The sequence below is a fragment of the Paramisgurnus dabryanus genome, chromosome 8 (assembly GCF_030506205.2).
Source record: "Paramisgurnus dabryanus chromosome 8, PD_genome_1.1, whole genome shotgun sequence".
Classification (NCBI taxonomy): Eukaryota; Metazoa; Chordata; class Actinopteri; order Cypriniformes; family Cobitidae; genus Paramisgurnus; species Paramisgurnus dabryanus.
In genome coordinates this window covers 5000585-5019060 of record NC_133344.1, presented here as the reverse complement: position 1 = coordinate 5019060, position 18476 = coordinate 5000585, and the positions used below count along the sequence as shown (strand labels likewise).

The 18476-nt window shown below is 36.2% G+C and overlaps 1 protein-coding gene and 1 pseudogene across 1 annotated transcript; both read right to left on the bottom strand.

Annotated features, from left to right (window-relative positions):
* Positions 1 to 2796: 2796 nt before the first annotated feature.
* On the bottom strand, positions 2797 to 3865 carry LOC141282484 (uncharacterized; annotated as a pseudogene).
* An 11053-nt stretch (positions 3866 to 14918) lies between these two features.
* Positions 14919 to 16995, bottom strand: LOC141279820 (uncharacterized). Its single transcript, XM_065282059.2, has one exon. It carries the CDS (start codon positions 16926 to 16928, stop codon positions 15969 to 15971), a length of 960 nt encoding a protein of 319 aa, XP_065138131.2. The 5' UTR covers positions 16929 to 16995; the 3' UTR covers positions 14919 to 15968.
* Positions 16996 to 18476: the final 1481 nt, after the last annotated feature.

Genomic DNA, 18476 nt, shown 5'->3' with positions numbered 1-18476 from the left:
CCACACTGAATCCAGACTCCCATCATCAGTCACATACACTGAAGATTCACAACAATCCACATCCTGACAACACAACACACACAGACAGTAAGATTAGAAATTATTTGATGTTGTCTGATTCAGGTAAATGATGTTTAAGCTGTACAAACCTCTCGTTTCATTGCTAAATCTCCTCTTGACCTCAGCTTTGTCTCCAGTAACGCCACCTCTTTCTTCAGCTGAGAGATTTTTGCTTAAATTTCGCTTTAATACACAGAAACAAGACTCCGTTTGCACTCAATGAAACATGCAAGAGAGAAAAACACTGAGGATACACAAACACATCACACGCGCGCTCTTTCTTTCTTTCTTTAGTGAGTTTATTTGCGGACTAAAGAGCTGCAGCGCCTCCTGCTGTACTGGAGACAGAAGACGCTCACTGCTTTACAGATCTGGAGGCAGATTTACACCCCTGTTCTTTCTGGTGTGTCAGTAGGGTGTACAGTGAGTGAGAGTGTACACGATACAAGATAAACAGTGTAATGATCTACAACAAATAAAAAGTATACTGAGAGTTGCTTTTGCTATACATTAATTTGAATGCTATGTATGTTGAAGCCCTTGCAAGTAAAACATTAAATTCTTCTTCTTTAAGCATTCATTTTGTCTTGTCTCAGTCTATCAAATTTTTGCTGCGTTTCTACCACAGTAGTCCGCAGCGTGAATACACTTATTGCATAAATTCTTGCTCGGCTTGAAACTACTTTAAAATTTAGCCCAATGATAAAAAACAGTAAGGTTATTGTGTTATTATACTTTACGTGTTTACCAGTGAGCACACAACCACTTCTCCCAGCAGCACACCGAGGGATTTACTGCAGGGCACTAGACCTCTGCTCAGTGTTCTGCATGTGTTCAGTCATTTAAAGGCAGGATATTTGACTTGATCCAGAATCATTTATAGTTATGCTTGTTGAAAGTCTCCTCACATCCTGATACCAATCACTATGCTAAAATGTCTAAATGTATTTGTATAAATATATGTCATCTGTGAAAAACATAAGTACTTGGATACCCAGTAAAGATATCCAGGGTAAAATATTACTCAAGTAAAAGTAGAAGTACTTGCTTAAAATGTTTACTTGAGTAAAAGTACAAAAGTATCTGCCTCAAAATGTACTTAAGTACAAAAGTACTGTGATTTATTATGGCCGTATCATTTTTGTCACAAAACTCAAATTATGTGAAATAACTCTCTTGGCTAACCAATCAATTAATAGAAGGACATTAATAAATCAGACACTGATGTCTATTAAAATTATCATAAGCCTAAAACCTTAAAAACAAAAAATTTCCTTTAGCATCAAATGAAATAACAGGATTTGAGAGCAGTAAGTCTCATTTTAAGATTTATTTGTTAAATAATTTAACAGTTTAAGTGTAATAAAAACTTGACTTAAGCACAGGTTCACAATAGTTTTCAAAACATTAAATACATAACGTTATCTAGAAATCAGTCTCCCTTTCTTTGACAAATAAAACAAGCCTTACATAATATAATTTCGGAAACGTTTCATGTGCTTTAGCATGTCATATGTATATTGTAATACATAATTAAATGTATTTATATATTTTGGAAGCAAAACTTTTGAAAATATTAATAACAATCTCAGTTAATAGGGAGCACTCCAATCCACCTGCCTGTTTAAGCATCATACACTGCATGGCTAGTCAAAATGTCATTTATATTTTACAACAATGTTGATAGTGATTAATTGTCATTTCAAAATAACAGAACACTGAGCTTCAAATACAATGAACTTAAGTGAAACAGCTAATTATACGGCTAAAAATAGCTTCAGCCTGCATAGCTAACAGTTCATTCATGATAACGTCGTATATATTTTAGCAACACAATTAACAGTTTTCTGCAAGCTACTGTTAAGATTGCTCATTTAAAAATATAACCAGAATAAAAATGCCTTACCTCTACGCGTTTCCTTAGATCTGAAAGAATATTCTTTTAAAACGAAATAGCACAGTTTCAAGGCAGGCAGAGAAGACACGAAGGACTCGTTCTTTTATTCAAGGACTTAAAAAAACGCGCGTAAATAAGGCCATTGTTGTTGTGACGGGTCAGTTATCTCCTCCGTTGTTTTTGATTCTCCAAACGATGCATTGGCTGGCTGCTGCACTCGCGTGACTCGCGTAGCTTACGTGAAACAGCGCGGCAACCAAAACAAGTTCAAAACGAAGCGCATGCTGTACCCTGATTGGTGGTTTGACGCATCACGTGTGCATCTTAGTTTTTTTTTTGTGCAGCTTTAGTTTGCCCAGTTACGTTTTTTATCCACTGATAAATAAAAAGGAACGACCGATTTTTTTAAAATGTAGTGGAGTAAAAAGTAAGATATTTGACTTTAAAATGTAGTAAAGTAAAAGTAAAAGTCTCCCAAAATAAAAGTACTTGAGTAAAGTACAGATACGCGAAAAAACTACTTAAGTACAGTAACGAATTACATTTACTTCGTTACTGTCCACCACTGGTATATATACAATAATGTGTGTTTAAATTTAAGTGGTGCAACACAACTCGAATTAAAATTAAACTGAGATCAATAAAGCCTACATTAGCTCTAAACTTTAAGCTTAATTTAATCCTTGTTGGTGCAACCCACCCTGAGTGTACTTCCATGGGTAACGTTACAGTGAAAGACATTTCATTTTTGCATGAACTATCCCTTTAAGAACCTCATTCATAACCAAAATAAAAATCTAGAAAGTTTTAAATATAAGTGCTTTAAGTCATTTTTCGTCCTCCATAATAAAGTACTACTATTACATCAATCTGAAAAACCTAAACAGCACTGTTGCATTTCATTTGTATGTTTGTTCTGTTGTATTTATCTGCAATATTGCTCATAATTTCATTATTTGTTCTTATTTTACTATTATTTTTTTTAATTGTTAGGTTTATTATTGAATTTGTTTTGTAACAATATTTAAAACTTTAAAAGTTTTTGATGTCATAACTTTATTAAGGTCACTGATGCTTTACAAAGTTTGACTTTTGATTAACTTTTCCCAAAAACATTGCAATGATGAGGTTTCTCTCCAGTGTGAACTTTCTGGTGAAATTTTAAGGAACCTGACTGAGTAAACGTCTCGTCACACTGAGAGCATTTGTAAGGTTTTTCACCTGTATGGAGTCTCTTGTGATTTTGTAAGTGTGACTGTTGACTAAAACTCTTCCCACAGAGACTACAGTAATAAGGTTTCTCTCCAGTATGAACTCTTTGATGGACTTTTAAGGTACTTGAACAAGTAAACGTCTTGTCACACTGAGAGCATTTGTAAGGTTTTTCACCTGTATGAACTCTCTTGTGATTTAGTAAGGCAGCCTTTACACTAAAACTCTTCCCACAGACACTACAGTGATAAGGTTTCTCTCCAGTATGAACTCTCTGATGAACTCCGAATTGAGATGAATTAATGAAGCTCTTTCCACAGTGAGCGCAGACGTAAGGTTTCTCTCCAGTATGAACTCTCTCATGGATTCTCAGCTGATATTTATAACAGAAACGTTTATCACAGTGTGAACACCGATAGAGTTTCTCTTTAAAGTGAATATTCTGGTGTTTTTTTTAACAAACCTGAATCTCTAAAGGTTTTTCCATTCACTGCACTGATACGGTCTCTCATTGGTGTGTGAAAGCACATGTGTCTTCAGAACACGTTCACGGCTAAATCTCTTCTCACAGTGAGGACACTCGTAAGGTTTTTCACCTGTATGAAGTCTCTGATGAACTTTAAGATATTGTTTGGTTTTGAAGTAATTTCCACATTCAGTGCAGTTGAAAGGCTTTTCATCACTGTGTGTCCTCATGTGAACATTTAGATTAGATGAAGAGACAAAAATCCTCCCACACTGCTCACAGTGAAACTGTTTCTTCTTCTTCTTCTCTCTGCGGTCTTCTGAATGACGTTTCTTCTCTTGTAAGGTAGTAGGCCTAGTAAAGCTGATCTCAGATCTGGTGAAGAGTTTCTGTTCTGTGTGTTTTCTCTCATGTCTCTCTAAATGTCTCTGTGAGCTGAATGTCTTTCCACAGGTGATGCAGGAAAGAGTTTGTGCTGTCAGTCGCTCTTTTGATGTTGAGGACGTTATTTCTATATCCAAACATGAATCAGTCTTCACATCTGATAGAAACATGAAACAATTAAATTGTCTTTTCACTCTTATTTACACAAAGAAGGATGAAGAATTGAGATTCTGTATCTTTTTCTAGATTCACACATATAGACAGAAGACAGGTGTCATTCCTGTTATTACAACTGGGTCATTGTTAGTGATGGGATATTTGAAGTGAAAGTACAGAGCACGTGTCGAGAATTAATGGGGGGTAAGACTTGATTCAGGGCTTGTGTTGTTTATGTAGAAATCACGGAACCAATGACAAAAGAGGCCTTGGTTCGGTCTGAGTATCGAATCTGGATAAAGGAGTTTTGAAAATCGCACCATCTTGTGGTTGTTTGTTTTAGTGTCAGATAGTTGTCAGGAGTAGTATGTGTTGCAGAGTTCATTATTAGTAGTAGATTATCGCTCGAGAAGGAGTGTGATATGTGCAAAGGCAATAACAGCCGTGATTATATAGAGCTATATCACATGACTCTGAGAGCAATATTGGTTTAATACAACAGTTCGACAGCACACGTTTGAAAAAAGAAAGCTAGAAAACAACAACGGAATGATTTAAAAAGTTTTATTCACTTTTGAATATGTGACGGATGTAAATCAGAGTGCATGCTCAATGTAAAAATGCATTTCACTAATAATCCCTTCTTTTTCATTTTTACGTATTTACTTGATGTTCATTTGTTCATGGAAATGTTTAATTTAGCTTTATACACATTTTTGTCACTCCTGTAAAAAAGAGTTTGTTTATTTGGCGCGATGACGTCATTACTGTTTGGCCGCGCTGCGTCCTCAGACCGCATTGAGCGCGCTGGGGAGAGGTAAGCGGTTTGTGGTGCTCCTTCAATATGAGCCTGTAAAAGTTCACAAAAGTCCGATTAAGTATGTGATTTGCTGTTATATTGTTGTTAAGAATGTTATAAATGTACTAAACAGTGTTTTATGTTTGGATGGGTGAGATTAAGAGTTTGATACTGGGTACAGATGTTTGGGTGTGTGTGCGTCAGCAGAGTGATTAAATAACCGGTGTTTAATCTGTGCAGGAGGATAAATCAAAGACTCACACTGTATTCATTCCTGTACTCTCTTTATTTCATCCAGGTATGGGTTACATTTGTTATATTCTTCTGAAATATTCATATTGTATAATTTCTCGTAATTCATGGTTGATTTAAAATTAGCTGTATATTACAATGTGTTTAACATTAGATGATTTGAACATATTTGAATATATATATATAAAGAACATGTGTGATTATTTGTCCTACCTTTAATGTTAATGTTGTTTGTACTGTTTCCAATATTACTTTTGATGATATTATTGTGATGTTTGGCTCAGACCGCATTGAGCGCGCTGGGGAGAGGAGGATAAATCAAAGACTCACACTGTATTCATTCCTGTACTCTCTTTATTTCATCCAGTGCTGTCCACACACTTCCTGTTGTCCTCCACAATAAATTCAACATCAGCATCAATTTTTGAGTCCCATCTCTTCATTGAAACACAACGCAGATCGTAACAGAGAAAGAGTAGAACCGGTTACAAATAGAATTAGTGAAATAAAACAACTATGATATTCTAATTATATGACCAGCACCTGTATATATTGTAGAGCTGGGCAATAATTTAATAATAATAATTTTCTAACTCTAATTTTCTATAAATTTACCAGATAAAACAATAATGACATTTCGATTAAGTGATTGATAAAGACAAAGAAACATATAAAGTAATGCGTGATTATTTTAGAGTAATCCACAATTTTGTAGGAGTCAAATTGAGCAATTTTTGTACAGAGACTTTGAATTCTTGTTGCATTATATGGTGACAATTCTAGAATGAGATTAAGTCTTTTTTAATAGGTTAGTTCACCCCAAAATGTTTTTTTTTATCATAAATCACAATTGACCCCTGTGTCGTTCTAAACCCCCAAGTGCTCCGATTGTTTTCAGAACACATTTTTACATATTTTTGTTGAAAACCAGGAGGCTTCTGTCGGTCCCATTGGCTTCAGCTAGTTTCACATTTTTCCCCCAGAAAACAATGAAAGACATTGTCAAAAAAGTTCATCATTCATTCAATAAAAGTGTTATAATGTAATAAGAACACTTCTGTGCTCAAAGAAAACAAAACAAATCATTTTATTCCACAATTTGTTCTCCTCCTTGATTGTTTAGTGTGCGTTCACAACCAGACAACGGCGCATGCTGATGACATCTCTTACTGACAGAGTTGCCAGCATACAGACACAGAATACGCTGGCAAGTAATTTGCGCATTTATACGGGCTGTTGAAGTATCGTTTACAATGTTTGCATAATCGCTTTAATAAAAAAAGTGGATAAACTACGTCAGCAGGTGATGTGTCATAGTCTGTTTAAGAACAACTAAAGAGGAGAACAAATTATTGAATAATTTTTTTCAATTTGGTATCTCTGCATACAAAAGTGTTCTTGTCACTTCATAATATTAATATTGAAAGACTGATGGACCTTTTTGGTGATGTCCTTCATTATTTTCTGGGAAACTAAAAACAATTGTGAAAATAACTAAAGTCAGTAGGACAAACAGAAGCCTCACAGATTTCATCAAAAATATCTGGAAATGAAGACAATTTGAGCACTTGGGGGTTTATTATGACACATGAGTAAGTGATTTATGATAATAATTTTGGGGTGAAGTTGAACTAACCCCCTTTAAGCCTACATGCCTGTTGCTCAATACGTTTTAAAGATATCCTAAACTCCTTTAAGAATTTTAGTACTTACATTTCTTGATCTTTTGATTATAGAGTTTGTGACCAAAAACTGTGCTCACATGACAGTTACAAATGTTAAAAACCCAACAATAATTAAGGAGAAATACCTGATGGAATAAAATCATCATCTTCATCAGTTCGATCTTCCTCTTCTGTGGGTTCCGTTTTGATTTCTTTAGGTTCAGTTTTGATTTCTGTGGGTTCAGTTTTAATCTTCATCATGAGGTTCGTGCAGTCGATGAGTTTAACTGAACACATCTTCAGTTTGGTCTGCAGGATCTGCTGCTGTTCTCCAGCGTTACAGACAGAATCCAGAGACTCTGTGGAGGTTTGATCCTCCTGTAAGCTCTGTTTACTGTCACACACTGTAGTGTCCTGCATCGTCTTAACACTTAAATACACCGAGACAATACTTCGTTTACACTCAATGGCCCTCATTTATCAAAAGTACGTACACCAAATTTCCAGCGTACACCTGGCGTACACCCAAAACCACGGTGACTTTGAGATTTATCAATATGGACGTTGGCGTACGGCACGCTCAAATCCTACGCCAGCTCAGGAGGTGGTGTACGCACATTCTGAGTTAGTGCAGAAATGCGCAAACAATTCCTAACACCACAAAACGCACTGACAAATGAAAATATATGATATATTATGACCCACTGTAAAAAAACTAAAACATAGTAATTATAAACTTCAGTGTTTATTTTTATGCAACATGTACTTCAATGTTTAATTTGTGAGACTTTACAGAAGCATTTGATTTGTAGGCATATGTATTCCTTCAGTTGAGAGCATGGGCGCTTTACCTGACGTTTCAGGGCAAAGCATGCGAGCGGATCGGAGCGGAGCCTTGAGCGGTGCGGTAATATTCCATCAAAGCGCCTCTCTAAAAATTCCGCTCGCTCAGCACCGCTCGTTGAACCCAGAACGCCCTTTAATAATTTGCTAGTTCGAGAATCTGTAAAAACGTCTAGCAATAAGTTATGGAATTCAAGCCTTCTACATAAATGTAAAGTAAAAATCAAAGTTAAGATTGGACAGGAAGAAAACATTGAAAAGAAGTGCGGAGAGACTGTAAAAGTCAGCAAATATTCATCCTGGAATCTGAAGCTGCACATTGAAAGAAAGCACAAGGATGTGCTACGAAAACATGGTAATAATGCATCAAAAGGTAAGCTAGTTACATACTATTCGATGATAAATAAATAGCTACAATAGGTAAGGTAAAATGCTTGTGTTGAATGGAGCCATAAATCCGATCATGATGACATGCGGACAAAATCATGGCCACGAATTATCTTTTATGCTACATTATGAACACTTCTTTTTCTTATTTAGTTTAAAGTATGGCCATAAATATAAAATTCGTTCCCAATATTCAACAGTTTGTTCCTTGGAATTAATTATTATAATATTTCGTCATTACTATTACAATTATTATTACTTCAAATTATGAATTAGTCTAGTAAAACATGTGGATGTCGTGGAAACAAATTGTTAATTTGAATTATATCCGGAGCTCCGTATCAAACTGGATCTTAGCTAACAAACAACTGTATGTAAATACAGAAAAACACACTACAAAATTTACTACATCATTTTAAAATATTATTTAAAAAAAACTTTTAACCATTAAGCAGACATATAATTTAGATGTAGGCAACATTAAATAATATTAATAATAAATAATTATTCTTCTAAATATCAATTAAGCGTCATTAATAATAAAAATAATAATACAAATATTACAAAATGTCATGCAATTATTAATGTGTTTTTAATCCCGCTCTTTAAACTCCCAAATAAAACAATTTTGTTTCTTTCCACTTCCCTGGTTTCTCGTCTTTGCCGTCTTCCATGTGTCAATGTCGTAAAATGAGGGCGTGGGGGAGGTGGAGACTTGAATTTATATGGGCTTGTTATTCTAATGACGATCGTTTTCAGCCGCCCCATTTATGAAGGGCAGATATTGCGTACACCTGAATTTCAGAGGTACGCACAGCTTCATAAATCAGGCGGTGAGAGGAGTGTAAGCATAATCGTACGCCAACATATACGCCCGTTTCTACGCAAGAATGATAAATTAGGGCCAATGAAACACACAAGAGAGAAAAACACTGAGGATACACAAACACATCACACGCGCGCTCTTTCTTTCTTTCTTTAGTGAGTTTATCTGCGGACTAAAGAGCTGCAGCGCCTCCTGCTGTACTGGAGACAGAAGACGCTCACTGCTTTACAAGTGAGTATGAGGAGGCTGCAGATCTGGAGGCAGATTTACGGCTCTGTTGTTTCTGGTGTGTCAGTAGGTTCTGTGTGTGAGAGTGTACACTATATAAGTCAAACAGTGTAATGATCTGCACCAAATATTAAAATATATGTAGATATTCACTGTTGATTCAAACACTGCCTACACAAGACAATTAAACTGCAATGTAATTTAGTGAATGGAACAATTATTAACACATTATGATCCACTGTACCTCCCTTATGAAAATTAACAATGGTTTTAATGTGGTAAAGGTGTTTTTTGTGTAGTGATTAGTTTTTTGTTATAAAAGCTATAATCATTAAAGGTTTTTATAATAATATTTAAAATTACTGTCACCTCTTTGTATCTGTATACACACAGGGAGAGAGTATGTGCACGAGAGACAGAGGTGACAGTAATTTTAAATATGAAAACATATGATTCAAGTGTTACAACATCCTTCTAAAGGAATTACTAGTGGCTAACTATGATCGTCACTTTAGAATATTGATCCAAATTATGGCTTATTACTAGAATGATGTGGTAACACTTGAGTAATTACTAGTGACTTACCATGTTTATCACTTTAGAATACTACAGTAATTTTATTATAAAATTATCATAAAAAAAACATGGGGTTTGAGGTAAGCGGGCTCATAAAAAGGCCAGCAAGAATACAGAGAGTTGCTTTTGCTGTACATTGATTTGATTGGTTTGTATGTTGAAGCCCTTGCAAGTAAAACATTAAATTATTCTTCTTTAAGCATTCATTCTGTCTTGTCTCAGTATATCAGATTATTGCTGAATTTCCACCACAGCAGTCTACACAATCTTGCATGTTTAATTTATTGTAGAGGTACACTGCAAAAAATTATGTGTTAATTTTTTACACATTGTGTGTGTCATGCCATTTAATGCGTTATAAAATAAATGAAAGGGACAACACAAGTTGTGTTAAAAACAGTAATGGGAGTAACGCATTACAATTAATTTTGTTACTGTAATTCCACTACTTTTAGCGGTAATAAACATGTAACAAAGTATTTTTTTAAATCAAGTAACGCAGTAACAATTAGTGAAATTTAAATGAGTTGGTTACTCGTGTTACTCTATTTTGTGATAAATGAACACTTGAAGACAAGACATTTCTGATCTAACGTCGCAGGACCATGGGGGGTGGCACAATAAATAACAACACAGAAGGTGTGTTAGTATAGGGACAACACATTTAATGTGCCGTCCCGCATGTGTTCAGTCATTTAAAGGCAAGATATTTGATTTGATCCAGAAACATTTATAGTTAAGTTTGTTGAAAGTCTCCTTACATCCTGATACCAATCACTATGCTAAAACGTCTAAATGTATTTGTATAAATATATGTCTTCTGTGAAAGACATAAGACTATTAAATGTTCAACAAATCATTGAAGTTGGGCCGAACGCAATAATTGGACACATGCAATTTTTGCTCCTCTTCTGTGAATGTGTTTTGCATGCCACTACGCAACCTGTTCACGCAGACATCATACATCATCAGCTTGTTCACGTGCACTTTGTAAACAGAGGCAAACAAACTTTCCTGCTGAATTGACAAGCTGCACATGAGCAGCTATTGTGTTACTCGTGTATTTTTAAGAATTAGCTTAACAATATTTATGTTTTCAAAAATACAAGCAAACTATTACCTCTACTCTACACAACCGAAAACGTGCTGTATTTAAAACAGTTGTTTATGTTGTTATTCACTTTGTTCAGCAAAGTTTTCTCATTGGCAGTGCTTTAAGTGGCCCAAAAGAGGTGCCGGTACTCTATTTTTTTTTTTTTTTTTTTTTTTTGCTGACTCGACTCCTATATTGAAGGGGTTTTATATTTAGCAGTCAACAGACGACCTTGTAAAAAATAATTAATCCTTTTATAAATTTGTGGATTTGCTTGAGCTAGAAATAGCTACTGAACATAAATAAAATGTGCAAAAGGATTTTGAAAAAATACCATTAGAAAGAGCTACTGTAGAAAGAGTTTTTGAACATAAATAAAATGTGCAAAAGGTAGATATGTCAGTAAAATTTTCAGCATGGTTAAATGCTAAAACTAGTGGTTCAGATAGAAAAAGCTTGAAAAAAAACTTTAAAATGACACCAAGACCATGTCTATGGGGTCAAGAATAACAAAATACTGGCCATTTGAAACTCTAATTAAAGTCATTTATTTTGTCCCATTGTTTTCCATTTTGCGGGTGATAAAACTACTGTGCACGTCGTTCAAATTCATTGAAATTTCGTTTACTTTTAGTTTAGCTATTAAACTAAATGTATATTATAATTTCAAGAATGTTTTCTGCACATCGCCTGAGGAAATCCGAAGTTGCTTCGAGGGGAACCAAACTGACAGCCGCGACAGCGGAGATTATCACGTACCTACAAGGCTTGCGTCTGACCTGCAGGCAGCTATCATTCTGGCTTGGTGTGATGTCAGCGAGTCCTCTGATTCTGACCTTGTTCTTTTACTACTCAGAGTCTAAAATAAGGAGGGCAATTTACGTGTTCATTGTATTTTCATTTTAAACGAGCAGCTATGGTTGCGCATTTCACACACACACACACACACACACACACACACACACACACACACACACACACACACACACACACACACACACACACACACACACACACACACACACACACACCTCTCCAGAGCACGTTGACACTGACTGAAGGACGCATGCGCTTTTAACTTGTAAACGCAAGGGTGTATGGGTAATGTAGTCTCTGCTCTCGGTGGAACGAATTAGGAAGCGTACATTAAGGGCGCTCTGAAAAGCGGCAGCGCAGCCAAATGATTAAATTAAACCTCTGATTTTTAAACAGATGAGCTTTCCGGTACGCTAAAAGCACGTTCTGGGCGCACGTAGAGGTGGTGGTACGCTCAAGAGCTATTTTTAGAAGTGGCGGTACTGAGTACCGGGGCGTTCCGGCCCACTTAAAGCACTGCTCATTGGTGAATGAGACATGAAATGTGGACGTCTGGTCTGTGTGTGTTCATGTGTTTCAGAGGTGTATCCACCTACATTTTGAAGTCAAGAACTTTATTTATAGGACCTAAATTCATAGTGAGGTTGCCTTATTATTCTCTCTTATGAAAAATAAGCACGCAGTAAAGCTGATTGATTTACTACAAATACATGGCTGTATGCAAACCCAGTAGCACAACAGTTTCTATTCCATCATCCCTGCTAGGCTGTTATTTTCTATTTATATCATATAACTTCTGTTTTAAGATTATGAATTCTACGGTTTCCTTTTCTCCGCTAAGATAAAATAATATTTTTTAAAGGAATTAAAGAAATTATTTTAAATTATTCTCTTTTTAATATGCAAATGAAACGTTGACGTTTAAAGCCCTTATTTTCATCTGTATAGTTACCTGTACAATAACTTCCTTTTTTATTACCACCATTCAACTGTGATCGTCATAATAATAAAGTAAAACGAAACCTGTTATACAATATATGGTGTCTGTGCAGTGAAAGTGTGACAAGCTTGTCAAGTATGCAACGTATATTCAAAATATAGTGGTGTTCCTCTCAGCAGTCTTTACTCCTCTCTACAAGCTCTTGCAGTTCATTTCTATTGTGCTAACACATCACACTGTGCATCTGGACAAGATGATATCAATAACAATAACAGGTCCTTTAGCTTTCCTAGAAAGAATAAAAAAGAATGACAAAATACTGAATAATTATGTAAAATTTAATTTACCAGCCCAGAGAATAGGCAGAAGTCAAAAAGACATAATCATAGTAAAAATGAACAAAACATTTACTGTATAATCTGAACAGTTCCTTTCTCAGTGTACAAGCAAAGTTAATAGACAATTAATGACATTATGGTCACGTGACATTAAGACTTTTAAAACCAATTCGGAAAATCACATAGCACACAATATAAAATAAACAAGTTTGACACATAACAAAAGTGTTTATAAAAGAGATAAATGTGATACTTTATTTACACATTTATAATAGTTGTATGAAAAACAACATGAATTAACACTTGTATATAGTTATAAACAGTATGTTTGCTTCCGGACACATACACGCATACACTCTTTAACAGCTTGGCACCTTAGCTAATGAAAAAAAGGCGCAAAAGAGGATGTTTCCGCCGACTGAGAATCCAAAGACCGTTACTGAGTTTTTTAAATAAGCGCATGCGCAAGAACAGCCTCCCTCCTTACAGCTCATTTCTAGGAAACGCCTTCCATAACTCGTGCACGAGTATTTGAACACGAGTGTTTGTTTACCACTGGCATATGCTGTGTCGCGTCAGTGGATTCTTTATGTGAAAAATTATGATAATAAACACATAAGACGTAAAGTTAGATCAGTCGACGCTACTCCCATTTCACCTAGCGTGTAGCAGACTGGTCACTGCCTTACAACTACAGTACAAGAACAACGTCGATATACCTGAATAACAGTACAACAATAATTATTCCACAAAGAAAGAATAATCACTGTTACCTGTCGAAGAGAATTTTTGCGACCTGCGCGTCTGACACCTCTCTGTTCCTTCATTGCTCTCCAGTGTTGAAATGTTTCTCCAATAACGACTCTGGTTAGATAACATTCTTCTGACAATTTTCTCCTCTTCTCAGCGACTTAAAAACTCTTTCTTTTGCGTCCTCCTTCGGCGTATCTTCTCTTCCATGGTGCAGATTCGAGGAGGAAAGCAGGAGCGAAAATGAAAACAAACCGAAACTTAAGACGGAGTTTCATGCGCTGTGCGCATGCGTCACTCGTGTAACGTTACTGGAGCGCGCACATCTCTCGCAAGAAACGTAATGGCAGTGATTGACAAGCCAGAGGGCCAATGACGATTGCGATGATTGCATCAACGATTGGCTGATGTTTATAAGGCCCTATCTTATGCACAGATTACATATATAAATTTTATTACTTTCAGTCTTTTATCATTTAGTAAAGACAGTTTCAGGTAATATTGCAAAAATGTATTAAACAAACATCCTCTTTTCCACCTTTAAAGCCCTGTTTTCAGATTGTTTATGGTGAAATAGAACGGTTGTGACTGAAATTTCGACATATGCGGCTGCCCTGAGAATTTTCACGTGTTTGTTTCTCACCTCATACCTCTACAATGGGTTTAATGGTGCACTGGAACAATCCTTCCTAAAATGCATTAAACTTTCGTTAACAAAGACGTGAAACTCACCGAGTGGTCTGGGGTGTTCACTGGTATGCTCACACAAAGATCGCTGCAAAAGATGCTTTCCAACAGCTGTTTTAGCATTTGTTGTTAACTTGTGGACCTATTTTTCCAAACGCCTCACACCCGTACATTCTTCCGCTTTGAGCTTGAATAATAGACACTCCAGCCCAGGTGGTGGCGCTAATCCGCCTTTACCAATTGCAATAATACAAACAAAGTTCCCGGCGCGGAGTAATACCGTACCTCACAGGATATCAAATACAAGTCAATGGAGTTGGCAAAAACTACGATAAAACCTGTTGGAATGCATATTTTGCAGCGATTTTTGTGTGAGCATACCAGTGAACACCCCTGACCACTCGGTGAGTTTCACGTCTTTGTAAACGAAAGTTTAATGCATTTTAGGAAGGATTGTTCCAGTGCACCATTAAACCCATTGTAAAGGTGGGAGGTGAAACACAAACACCCCAAACTTCTCGGGGCAGCCGCATATGTCCAAATTTCAGTCAAAACCGTTCTATTTCATCATGAACAATCTGAAAACAGGACTTTAAGTGTAAAATACCGAACTTGTCCTTTAACGACTCACGAGTGGCACCCGCTGGTGCATGCGCAAACGACACTGTCCGTGTGGAAAATGCTTTCATTTTTTGGAAATTCCGCTGCTATTTTGTTTAAAAAAAAAAGAAAATGCCAGCAACATGGTTGTACAACGCAAACAGTGCCTTCCAGTTACGAGAACACGTTCTTTATCGAAGTACTCATCACTCGACATCCAACCTAAATAAGCATTTGCAGGTAAGACTATAAAAGAAATCATGTTAGCTATGTAGTGTTTATTACTGCTTTAAAAGTCAGTGGTTTGTATGATCGCAGTTGTAAGTCTTATAGTGATGCTGGAATCTGTAGAAATTAGGAGAGTACCTTTTTTAGTACCTAAAATTTCCTTTCATAATCTCTTCTCACTTAACGCGTTGTTCGCTGCTATGTAACGCAGGGAAACTCCCACTGCCAACGGTCCAAGTTCAGTCAGGCAAATTAAAGAAAGATCACGGCTTTAGTCAACATGTAGGCCTATATTAAACTAATATGTAGATTGTGTAGAATTTTTAAATGTTGTGTTTTTATTATTTCCTTGTAGCCTACATGTTAGTTAAAAATAAAACAAAATAATCTGTAATACCACACTGTAGCCACTAGATGTCTGTCTAATCCTTTACATAAAATTCTGTTAAATTCTTAATAAATAAAAGTTGTTGTTTTAAGTAATCCAAAAGTTATCAGTTACATTACTTTCATATTGTGGTTACTAAATACTTTTTTATGAAGTAATTTGTAAATGTAACAGAATAAATTTCTAAAGTAACCCTCCCAAGCCTGGTTACTTTTGATATTGATCATAATTTGATTATTTGTTCTTATTTTACTATTAACTTGTTTTTTAACAATATTTTAAATGTTATACAAGTTTTTGGTGTCATAACCTTATTAGGGTGACTGTTGCTTTACAAAGACTGACTGTTTATTAACTCTTTCAACAAACATTACAGTGTTAAGGTTTCTTTCCTGTATGACGTCTCTGATGGGATTTTAAGTTACTTAAACAAGTAAACGTCTTGTCACACTGAGAGCATTTGAAAGGTTTTTCACCTGTATGAATTCTCTTGTGCTTTAGTAATGTATACTTTACACTAAAACTCTTCCCACAGACACTACAGTGATAAGGTTTCTCTCCAGTATGAACTCTTTGATGAACTATTAATTGAGATGAATTAATGAAGTTCTTTCCACAGTGAAAGCAGACGTAAGGTTTCTCTCCAGTATGAACTCTATGATGGACTTTTAAGTTAGTTGAACAATTAAACGTCTTGTCACACTGAGAACATTTAAAAGGTTTTTCACCTGTATGAATTCTCTGGTGCTTTAGTAATGCAGACCCTTGACTAAAACTCTTCCAACAGACACTACAGTGATAAGGTTTCTCTCCAGTATGAACTCTCTCATGGGCTTTGAAGTGACTTGAATAAGCAAACGTTTTGTCACACTGAGAGCATTTGAAAGGTTTTTCACCTGTATGAAGTCTCTGGTGCTTTAGTAATGCAGACCCATGACTAAAACTCTTCCCACAGACACTACAGTGATGAGGTTTCTCTCCAGTATGAACTCTCTGATGTGCTTTCAAGTGATTTGACTGAGAAAAAGTCTTGTCACACTGAGAGCATTTGAAAGGTTTTTCTCCAGTGTGAATTCTATGATGAATTTTAAGAGTGTGTTTGGTTCTGAAGTAATTTCCACATTCAGTGCAGTTGAAAGGCTTTTCATCACTGTGTGTCCTCATGTGAACATTTAGATCAGAGGAAGAGACACAAATCCTCCCACACTGCTCATAGTGAAACTGCTTCTTCTTCTTCTCTCTGTGGTCTTCTGAATGAAGTTTCTTCTCTTGTAAGGTAGTAAAGCTGATCTCAGATCTGGTGAAGAGTTTCTGTTCTGTGTGTTTTGAAAGAAACATGAAACAATTTAATTGTCGTCTTTTCACTCTTATTTACACAAAAAAGTAGGGCTGCACAATATATTCGAAAAATGCATTATCATCGCGATGGACGTGTGCGATATACAATTCGTCATGTCTTTTCAGATGAGTTTGCTGTGCGTTCACGTGCTCTCCGTTTCTTGATTAATTGGGTGTGACGCAAAGCAAGCTCAGTGTCACATTGTATCCTTCCATGTTCCTGAACTTGATCATAGTTGTATCCATTAGAGGTCTTCACGGAAGGACACGGTGATTCGAGTCCGAGTCGGCCCCATTTTAATTACTTCAGGTACCGGGTCTGATTATACCAGAGTCGATTTAGTAATATATATTACTAAAATAAAGACAACATGACTAGTGATCAATGATAAAACATATAATGTAATGCATGATTATTTGTGAGTAATCCACTATTTGGAGTTGTCGTCAAATGGAGCAATATATTTTATTTGCACAGAGACTTTCAAAATTCTTGTTGCATTATATGGTGACACTTCTAGAATGAGATTAAGTCTTTTAAGATTAAGGGATAGTTCACACCAAAATGATACTTTTATCATACATCACTTCTAGAGCCTGGCCGATATTATCGGCCGATATGAGCTAATTGCATTTAAATCTGCATCTGCGTTTATAACGGCCGATAAAACATGAGAAACAGAGTCTCATGCTTCACTCATGTTATGAGTGTTGCATAGTTTGCCCACCACTACAACTCCCCAGTTGACAACAGCGCCAGAAATCCACTACAGAAGAAAGCTATCAGCCAAGCCAGTGGCAGAGCATTACACCCGGCATGAGATGTACTGTTTTGACGCCGAGTCTGTTGTTCATCATTTGAAATGATTGTAGATTTAGTTCATACACTGTATATAAAAACAGTGTGGTAGTTCTGGCTAACGGTCCTATCATTATCACTTATAAATATTCTGTAACATCATCACTTACAGCCGCTTATGCATTGCTATATTAGATTAGCCACAAAGCTAATACCGTGTTTATCAGTGGAAGAGCGCGTATAAACCAGGGACCGTATTCACAAAGAATTTTAAGGCTAAAAGTAGCTCCTAACTGGCGAATTCAGGAGCAACTCCTAAAAATAATGGGCGTGTCACTCTTAACTGTGGGACTCCTAATTTTTTTTCACTAATGCGGCTTTCACATAGGATGCGGCGTGCGTTGCGCTGCGCTATGAAACCCATTCATTTCAATGGCTTGCGCCGCGCGAGGGTTTTTTTTTTGCCGCGGTCAAAGTTTAAAATAGTTTAACTTTTGCGCTGCGCTCTGTGACGATTACCCACGCGGCCAATAGAAACGGGGCATCCAAACAAGCAAAATGGACAAAAGCTTATACTCGGGATTCTCAGTGCTTTATAATACAAGTGTATGCTCCTACAGACACATCGGAAGGAAAGCCGTGTCATGGAAACACGTAGCAATTCAAGTTGGCATGTCAAGTGTGTTTTAAGTCAAGCAGCATTGTTGTAGGTAGGCTTAAAGTTACGTGAAATGGAGACGAACAACATC

Bases quoted from the DNA above. Each gene is read 5' to 3' on its own strand.
- LOC141279820 (XM_065282059.2), bottom strand. From the start codon at position 16,928: ATGTTTCTTTCAAAACACACAGAACAGAAACTCTTCACCAGATCTGAG.